This window comes from Amphiprion ocellaris, chromosome 10 (assembly GCF_022539595.1).
Source record: "Amphiprion ocellaris isolate individual 3 ecotype Okinawa chromosome 10, ASM2253959v1, whole genome shotgun sequence".
Lineage (NCBI taxonomy): Eukaryota > Metazoa > Chordata > Actinopteri > Pomacentridae > Amphiprion > Amphiprion ocellaris.
In genome coordinates, this window is record NC_072775.1 from 11891457 (window position 1) to 11901563 (window position 10107).

Sequence of the window (10107 nt, forward strand, 5' to 3'; positions counted from 1 at the left end):
CCTGAAATGTGATATGCAATTTTTAAACAGATTGTTGACAACCTGTTAAACATTAATTGTTTTTATAGATTTTATTTCACAAGACTTGAATTACTTGAAATTTGTTAGTTGCTGAATGTGTTCAATGCAGTAGGTAAATAATTTAAGTGATATATAGGTATCTTTTGTTACAGTTCAGGAAAAATGGAAACCAAACTCAGTGTACCTGAACTAGGACATGCAGAATGAGAACCTGTTCAGCATGAGGAAATGATTGTATGTTACTAAAATTGAATGGGTTAGATAGGTCAGTTTTTGAAATATGTTTGATACAGAATTGGCTTTAATGAAAGCTTAATGTTGAAAAGTCATCTCTTGTCTGAGCCATTTCTATGCTATGCTATTTCCTGGGACTTTCATTTTGAAAGCCCCAGGAAATAGCTCTTTCAACAGCATAATACTGTAATATTTTTTACAGTAATAAACTGTTGTTGTAGAATACGGTAGGTTTACTGTAGAATAACAGCGCTCTGCTGGCAACTTTTGCTGCCAGCTCTTTACTGTAAATTTACAGGGAAATTTCTTAGAGTGTAGTTTTCCAGCCTCTTAGTACGTTAAAGTGCCAACTAAAGGCTGTTCATATTCACATAAACAGTGCTAGAATTCAGAATTTGATGCATTTTATACGATCTACACTGTAAAAAAAAAAGTGTACATTTACGGTGAAAAACTGTCAAACCTGACGGTAAAAATCTGTAAACTCTAAAATAGTTTGGTGCAGTTTATATAACACTGAATCACCATAAATAGGTTAATGAAGAGAAAAATGCATTTTTTAGATTTTTTTTCCTCTTGAAAAAATAAATTTCCCAACTCCTGCACAGTTTTTAATGGAACAATGCCCTAATATGTATAACAATACTGTAATTTTTGCATTTAATTCTCGAAAAGAATACAGTTTTTCCCAGTTAAATGTACAAATTGTTGTACTGGTAATGTAAACATGCTGCAATATTCATAACAAGTAACATGGCAATTTCTGCATTTATTACATGTAAAAAAATACAGTTGGTTACTGGCCAAATTGATGTATTTATGTGTTAATAACGAACATATGCTTTAATATTTATGACAGCTTTAACTGTTATTTTTGCTAAAAAATACACATTTAATTTTAAATTCACTAACTGTTGTGCTGATAATGGAAAAAAGTTGTAATATTTATAATAAGTAACAAGCTTTATTTTATATAGTATTTTCATGTAAATTTCAAAACTTTTAAAGGTTAAAACTTTTTATTTTACAGTAAAATATGGAATGAAGCACATTTTTTAACCCTAAAATCAACAATATCAATACATTTCTTTACCATAAATGTAGAAAATGTTTTACTGTAATTTTACGGTAGCATTCTGGCAATACCGTAAAAACACCAATTTTTTTTTACAGTGTACTCTTGTACTTTTGATCCACTGCATTCATGTGACAGCCGTAGTCCACAATCCAAGAACATGATTAGATTATTACGCATGTTGCATTATAAATTAAAGGTCACACACGCCCACAAATACCCATATAGGTCGTTTCAGTTACGCTGATTAGATATATTCCATTCAGCTTTATTTACACAGCGCCAAGTCACCTCAGGCTACTTCACATAGTGGAACGAAGGCCTAGTAATGTGATATTCTAGCAAAAAAATCTACAAATTAGCAACAGTGGGAAGATAAAACTTCAGCAGAACTATTCTCAGTGAGGGCGGTGATCTGTCTCGACTGGTCGGGGTGAGTTTTGTAAATCTCTGCCGGAATTTCCATGATATCACCATGTAATAAAAAGAATGATAAAGTTGCTGTTTGTCCTGCATTAAAACTGAAGGCATAAAATATCAGCTTTAATGATGTCAGGTGCTCCACTGTTTAACACTCCCTTCCACCGCTGAGCTCATTGAAGGGAAACACCAGCCTAAATAGGAACATGGATTATACAATGGTGGAAAAAAAGTTTTGGGACACCTTTAAAATTTTACACAATCTCAAATATTATCATGAAATATCTGTGGAAAGATCTTTTTTGTGTTTCAAAAGGTGTGGCTGCATTAGACAAATACAAACAAATACAAATTATGTTTTTTTTGTTTATAGTTTACAAGAAAAGCCGGTTTCAATATGCAAGTTCTCAGCATTGTCGGGATCAAAGTCAACAAATAACAGAGAATGTGTTCAAAATTGAACAAAAAATAAATAAACCATCACATCATCAAATTAATATTTAGTAGTCCTGCCATTAGCACACAGTAGAGCTCTAATCCTGGCTGGCATGTTTCCCACGACCCTTTCACACTGTTGAGGGGTAATCTTGTCCCATTCTTCTTGAATTACTGCTTTTAAGTCTTCTAAATTCTTTGGTTTACACTTTGAAACAGACCTTTTGATAATTCACCACAGGTTTTCAACAGGGCTCATGTCCAGGGACTCTAAGACCTGGACACTGTGCTCCTGCAGCCAAATTCTACTGACCCTGGATGTGTTCAAGGGCATTATCTTGTTGAAAACATCCAGTTTTGACCTCGACGGAACATTGCACGTGCAGAAGGACGTGAGCTTGTGGGTTTGGAGAATGGCACAATACTTAGCAGAGTTCAATGTGCCATCACTGACAGTGAGATGACCAACACCAGTGGCACTCATGCATCCCCAAACCATGATACTGCCTCCACCATGCTTAACAGTAGGTACTGTACATGCTGGAGATAATGCTTCACCTGGCCTTTTGCGTCCCCTTACATTAGTAGGAGGAAGATAAAGCTGGAAACTGGACTCATCTGACCATAGAATCTTCTTTCAGTTCCTAGCTGTCCCATTCTTGTGTGCTTTGACCCAAGGACACCTCTAACCTCTGTCTCTCATTGATCAGGGGCTTCTTGACAGCCTTGTAGGACCTTAAGCCATGATCTAAAAGTCGGCCACATACAGTGCGGGTGGAACACTAGACATCAGTTTGGACTGACCACTGCTGCTGAAGCTCCTGTGATGTCATTTGGTGGTTTTCCTGCACATGCGGCTCAGGATGCAGTCATTTCTTGCTGAAGAAACTCTTGGACGCACAGATCTTGGTTTGTCTTCCAAGCTGTTGGTTGGTCTGTATTTCTGCAGAGTGTATTCAACTGCTGAAGGCCTGCATCTGAACTTCCTGGCTATCTGGTGGCAGCTGTACCCTTCCTGGCTGAGAATCTTTATCTTCAGGCATGTTTCTTGCCTTAGGTTTCTTGTTTTAGCCATTGTTGTCTCTGAAGAACTTTCAAATGAGCTGGCTTTATGTAGACGCGAAGCATGGCAACAAAAACGGTGTCTTTTAATCAAAAGCACAACCTTCACTGGTACCAAAATGACCCAATACTCAAAGTTTCTTATGCATTTTTATGGAACCAATTAATTTTAAGTTTTTAATGGCTTTTTTAGGATTTGTTTAGTATTTTGGCTGTGACGGCACGAGAAGAAATTGCACTTGTAGATCCAAGAGTGATTCTTAATGCAATATTTCCCAAATGCATGGGTCTAAAAAAAATTTTTCCACCACTGTATTTCTAAAGTAGTGTCCAGCTCAGGATCGACTGTTTGAATTTAGTTTCCGAATGTGTAGATTTTACTGGGAAGTTTTGTAGTTCTGGCTCCGGCTATCATGAAATCAATCAGATTCGTGTGCTTCATGTCAAACAAGAACTCCACGAGCCCACACAGCCAATGGACCAAAATCTAAAAGCATTTGTTTAAGTCTTGATGCTTTCAATTTGAGCTTGAGAAACATTTTTCCCCCATTTTGAACTAAAATCATTACTCAGCAGTGTATTGGGTACAGCTTAAACTATCCAGCCATGTATTTATGAGCTATATGCACTATTGGGAGGGCCGAAGTCTATCCCAAATGAAATTGTTCAAAAAGCACCATCACCAGGCCAACACGTCAAGCAACCAAGCACATCCGCATTCAAACCTAAAACCAATTTACAATCACCAAATAACCTAGTTTGCATGTCTTTGGACTATGGGAGGAAGCCAAAGCACTCAAAGGTAATTTTGGAGGCTGTACTTTGTTGTGCTGTTAAGTTTTATTGCCTTATATTGACAGTAATTCCTTTGCCTGCATCAATATATACTAGTTGGACATAATATAAGGAGCATCTCTCAGAATGCAGCAGCATAATTCTACATTATTCCAGTAAAAATGGTAGTAAAGGAAACACATCTCTAAAACAGGTTCAAACTACTTTAGCCTTACCCAATCAAAAAGTGTAAACTTCATGATCGATTTTGCAACTTCATCTTCACAAATCTTCATATATTTACCTTTTCCTTCCCAATCTGAGCAGCACACTGATTTCTGTATGTTCTTAATCTTTGACACAATGAGTGAGCATAATACAGCTCCAAATACATTATACTGCTGACTTGGGTTATACAATATGCTCCCCGGGTTGCACCATATATAACAATTCAAAGTGCAGTGTGCCTTATCAGATCATACAATTTTGTTCTGTTTTTAGAAACAAACACGTGATTGCTGCACATGAACTGTGACCCACGCTGCAGCAGGTACTAGTGATGATACGCGGGGCTTTTTTTGAACAAGAAAAGTGTCTTTACAACACTTGCATCAGAGCTTGACTGCTCCGATCTTAAAATAACCTTTTCCCTTCTACCATAACAATGCCAGATTACATCAGTCAGCGTCACGCCCCGCAGTCACACGTCAGGCAACCTTTCACACAGTGCCAACTGAAACCACGAGGCCCTGAGGAGCTTTTCTAGGGCAGGGGGGCATTTTAGTTCAGGTACCGCTTTTCAGTTATTTTAAGTGCGATCAAATCATTATCACATCATCAGGCTTTATTTTAAATGCTGTATTCATGACATACTTTGGTATTAATGACTTCATTAGTAGTGCCTGTATGTTGAATAAAAACACACATGTATATCTCATACAGTACAGCTAATAAACCTTGTTATGTTTCATATAATATAGAAGGGAAATATACAGTTAAGTGCATTTAGTTTGCCTTTAAGTGCAGCTATTAACCCTCGTGTCGTCCTGTGGGTCAAAATGGACCCGTTTTAAAGTTTGAAAATGTGGGGGGAAAAAATTTCACAGTGAAACTTCTGATGTTCACGTTTTCAACATTTTGGGAAATCTTTGAACATTTTTTGGTGGAAAAAAACAAATGTTAAAAATGTTTCTTAAGAATATTCACAAAAAATCAACCAAAATCTGGCAAAATTTGCTGGATTTTGGTTGTTTTTTTTGGGAATGTTCTTAAAATATTACAAGTTTTACTGATATATATGTAATCACTTTAGATATTTTTAGGATTTTTTTTGAAGATTTTTACTCATTTTTTGAAATTATTTACAAGAATTTTCTTTCCAAATTTGGGGTATTTTTTACGGGAAACTTTTAAGGAATTATTGGAATTTTCTTCCTGACGGTTTTGCAAATTTTCAGAAATTTGGGGAATTTTTTTGCTGAATTTTTGGATTTTTTTCAGACAAGGAAACAATATGTTTTGGTGCCCGTAAATGAGGACAACAGGGGGGTTAATATTTATGCCTCGAGTGGGGGCTTCTGGGTAATGTAGTGTTGCTTTAGCTTTGCAGCCAGTTCTCTGCTGTTGAAATCTTCTTCAGTATCTTGTTGAGTTTCCTGGAAAAGGAAACCAAAACACCTTCAGAAAACCCTCCAAACTTGGTAAACATATGAATTAAGTGTAACTAGTGTCACACAAAACAACAGTGACATTACTTGAGAAATCATAAATTGGTATCAGCTACAGGAAAAACACCGGCTGCAGCAATGTTGAATCACTGCACATGTGATCTGCTGGGTTGTATAAAGCACCCGGTTTAGCAATATTAAAAAAAAAAGAAAAAAAAGGGAATGGTCACATGGTCTCCCTCACATGAAAAGCTGGAGCTGGGTTGTGCAACTCAAGGACAGCCTTCTGCCCTCTCTCTTCTCGTGATCATGACTCTGCGTTTCAGAGGGGCTTGCCCGCCTTGCATCCACTGACATCATCGACATTCAACTCCGGAGAGATCACCTGCGTGTGTGTGGAAAAGGAAATTAGCGAGGGAGTGATTGAGCAGTTCAAACCGGCTTGCACAACAGATTGCTTACCAAAACCTCCTTTACAAAACCTTCCAGCTGCGTACTCTCAGCTGAACTTTGCCACATGTTCTGTCTTACTGGCAGAAGCAGCACAAACACCGTAAGAACATCTGATGTAACCTCGCTGTCTGAGCAGTAAAGCACAGCTGCCCTACTATGTAACACTCAATATACATATCTTGCAATAAGTGACATGTAATGCAATTAATGCGTCCTTGGTGCAGATGCTTTTTCTAGGAAGTCAGCTGGTGAAAATGCAAACCGTCCAACAAATCAGAGAATTGGTGAAAAGAGAACATGTTTGGATGAATGAGCATGGTCCTGCTGACCGAGGCAGAAGCCTGTGCAGAGAGAGCGGCGAGGATTATTGTTCTCTTCAGCTCAGAGATGGCACTGAGGCCACAGAGGCCAACATGACCCCTGCGATCCGCACGTGACTCCTCTTTTTACAACCGGCAAAGGTCAGAATTCAGCTCGGCTTTGCTCAAATTTCCAGAAATGAAAGAAAAAAAAAAGAAAAAGCACGTGTAGCTCTTGTTCCAAAAAATACTTTTTATTGACAGCAATACATATATGTGTCTGGTATTCAGATGTTGCAAATATTTATGGTAAAAAAATGAAACATAAATACACTTAAATATAATTAGAAATAACTTAAATTGTAACAAAGGAACTATTTCATTTGTGGCAAAAAACAGCTGGTTTAAGAAACACTAAATACACAGAATGTCTTCACTGGATGTGTAGCCCTTCCCTTTTTAAATTATGACAATAGCAACGTTAACATCAACAATTTTAATCAAATAAGTGAAATTGCAGTAGGTCCAGTGTTTCAACAAGTGCTTTGTTTCTGCAGAGAGAGAGACCGAGGCCTTGGTGCACTCAACAGCTCCATGTTCTGGTCTCTCCCCACTTTTCTGACTCGTCACAGAGGCTTCACCAAACAAATACATGATATAATCCTTCTGTACAGTGTCCAGCTCCACATTAAAAAGCACACACGCTTTTTGTTATTTCCACCTCATGACGATACAAGAGCCTTGCCGTCTCATCTTGGTTGCAAAGGCTGACAGACGCAACTCCAAACAGTCCGGTCCAAAGCGGAAATCAGACCCCCTGCTTTTTTTTTCTCTTTTAAATTCATCCCATGCAGACAGACAGGGACTTATTTTTCCACCAAATTTTTCTTTCCCCATCAGCAGTGCTTTGGAATTTGATCTCTGGGTGGTTATATGTGTCCATCAGGGTTCACACCACTCTTCCTGCGCAGATAAAATTCCTCTCTGGACAGGATTTTTGCAGCTTAAAGTTCATCGTTCAGGCAGATTAATGATGGGTACCCACTGGTCCATACAGCGGCTCTCTCTGCAGAACCGGTTCAGTTTGCTCAGAGCGGGGTCCTTCCATGATGTAGAATGTGGGCTCTGAAAATAAAAAAAAAAAAAGAGAATACATCAGTTAAGTATATTTTTGCATGGCTTACACTGCAATAAGTCCTTATGTGTTTGTGTATGCAGATGCAAGGTACTTCCCGGTACTGAAATTCCTTGGAAGTCATATAAGGGAGGAGTCATAAGCATGTTTACCAAATGCTCAAGAACAAGTACTAACAGGTTCTCTCCTGACTAAGGGTTTCACTCATCTTTCAACATCTTGGATAAAATCAAAACACAACAAGACCCACTTTGAACGAACAACAATACTTACAGTGACAAGGACGCAGTGTACATCCAGAGGTTCGCCCCCACTCTGCTTCCCACCGCCTCCTCCTCCACCCAGTATTTCTGCCAGGCGCCTGGTGTTGTTGACTCTCAGGATGTTGATGTCATTCTCACAGCAGAAAGCCTGAATGAGGGTGAAGTGGATCTGCAGGGCCACATCTTTGACGTCTTCGTCATCGGTAGCCAGGATGCACAAAACCACATTATCAGGGTCTCTGTGGAGGGAGAATAAAAAGAGACGGTGTTAGTTTGTTCGTATGTAGCGTCTGTGGTATCCTGCTTTATGTAAGTAGGTCTAACAAAAGCCTCACAGCTGAGTGACAGCAGATGTACTTACACATTGAGGGACTTGGCAGCCTCGTAGACTCCCACTGTAATGCAGCCCTGTGGCAAGGCAGAGGTCAGGACTTCTTCCAAAGCTTTCGCCACTGTATCCATTCTGCAACACGGAGAAAGTTATGTTAACGTCGCTGCAACTGTACCACAAAAACTTCCCTTTAGTTAGCCGGACTCCTAGCTCGTAGACTCCAAGCTAACCAGCCGGCGTCACTTTGAGCAGAACCGATAGATGTGCACAAGTTGGTTTCGCCACGCAAAAAAAAACAAATTCTTGTCAGTGCAGCGACAGAAATCACTTTTACGAATGTAGAAAAGTCTGAATTTGCGCTGTCGTGTCAAACTATCTGTCATTCTTCACCTTAAACCGGGTCGCTGCAGCGCTGTTAGCTAACCGGTTATCGAAAAGTGGAGAGCGTCTCGCGACAGGCTCAACAGCTAAACCGATCAAACTTCACATTTTAACATCTGCAGCTGTAAACTGTAAGCTTAAATAATTAAAAATCATCTCAATCATGCATTATTAAATTAATGCATGCTGCACACCTTAATAAACACGGTCCGATTCACCCGCAGCGTAAATATGCATTAACGTCATATTAATAATCCATATTATTTACCTTTCCTGAGAGTAATCCCCATTTAGTTCCTCAAATGTCATGTTGTACATAAAATCCAAAATCCACCTTAGAGCAAAAGAGTACAGAACCACCGGCCACTTTTTCCTCGTATCTTCTCGACGTGACACACTTTTTATCTGTAGTCTAACTGTGCTGCAACTGAGAGATAAATCTGGCAACTTCACATTAAAACAGTCCGGGACAATGCGAGTCAGGCGAACATTTGCATAGCCGCGGTCATTGGTGGTATGCTAATGTAGCCGCCGGGCTCCGGGGCCGGATTGGACAGACACACGGCGACAAGGCGTGTCTGTCTCCGGCCGGGTTACTACCGTAACTGCAGCTGTCTACTGGCCTCCAACATGTGGATAAAAATAAAAAAATCCGTTTAGCAGGCCGGCTGCAGCACACAACTAGCCATGTTAGCATAACTTGTGCACAGCTGTAACTTTACTGCTGAACATTAGATTCTCAAAAACGCGTTTGCACGAAAGCACGTCTTATTTAAGTGAAGTAATATCTTCTGACAACTCAAGAAAAGCCCGAACGAGGCAAAGCAGGAACCTACATGTGAAATACGTCGCTCAAAGTGAGTTTTAATGCAGTAATGGAGTAATAACGGAGCTGCAGAACTCACCCTGGCTGCCGGACCGGACCGGGAAGTCTCCAGGACAACCACATAGCAACGGGACGTCTCCTAGGAAGAAGCTGCGCTCTGATTGGTCCATTGCGGAGCGTGCGAAAACCTACCGAAACCGCGCGCGAGATCCAAAGGACTGGCGCGAGACAGGAGTACGGGAGCAGCGACACACCTGCATCAGTAGTGCTGCTGGAAAGTAGGTCAGGATCCCTCCCAGCAACCATCCTCCCTCTGAATAACCGGCTCTGTCTGTCCTCATGTTTGCTCAGAATTAAAGTTATTATACTTTTCACATTTTTATAGCTTCTGGATTATGGGGGGAACCTGCTAATTATGTCTGTTCCATAATGATTCAGCCTCAACAACGAGCATCAGGAAGATAAAATCACAAACAGTGTAAAATAAATGCGGAGAGACAACTTTTAAACACTTGTTCTTGAACTTGATCATTGATTAAACCCTTTAAAACTCATCTCTGTGTTTCAAAGTAAAGTCCAGAAAGTCCATAATGTAGTAACTCAGCCATCCATGCTTAAATAAAAGTAATGATCCGATTGGTTCCTTAGGTTTGTTACATATGAAACACTAAAAGTCTGAATCTGCGTTTTTGAGACGGTCATCGGTACACTGCAGTTTCAAGGTGAAAATG

General features: G+C 39.6%; 1 protein-coding gene across 1 annotated transcript; it reads right to left on the reverse strand.

The window, feature by feature from the left end:
- Positions 1–6673: 6673 nt before the first annotated feature.
- Positions 6674–8981, reverse strand: gadd45aa (growth arrest and DNA-damage-inducible, alpha, a). The gene is made up of 4 exons (XM_023295620.3): positions 8819–8981; positions 8200–8301; positions 7849–8077; positions 6674–7565 (listed from the first exon to the last, which is right to left on the reverse strand). The coding sequence occupies exons 1-4, from the start codon at positions 8866–8868 to the stop codon at positions 7452–7454; spliced, it is 495 nt and encodes a 164-aa protein (XP_023151388.1). The 5' UTR covers positions 8869–8981; the 3' UTR covers positions 6674–7451.
- Positions 8982–10107: the final 1126 nt, after the last annotated feature.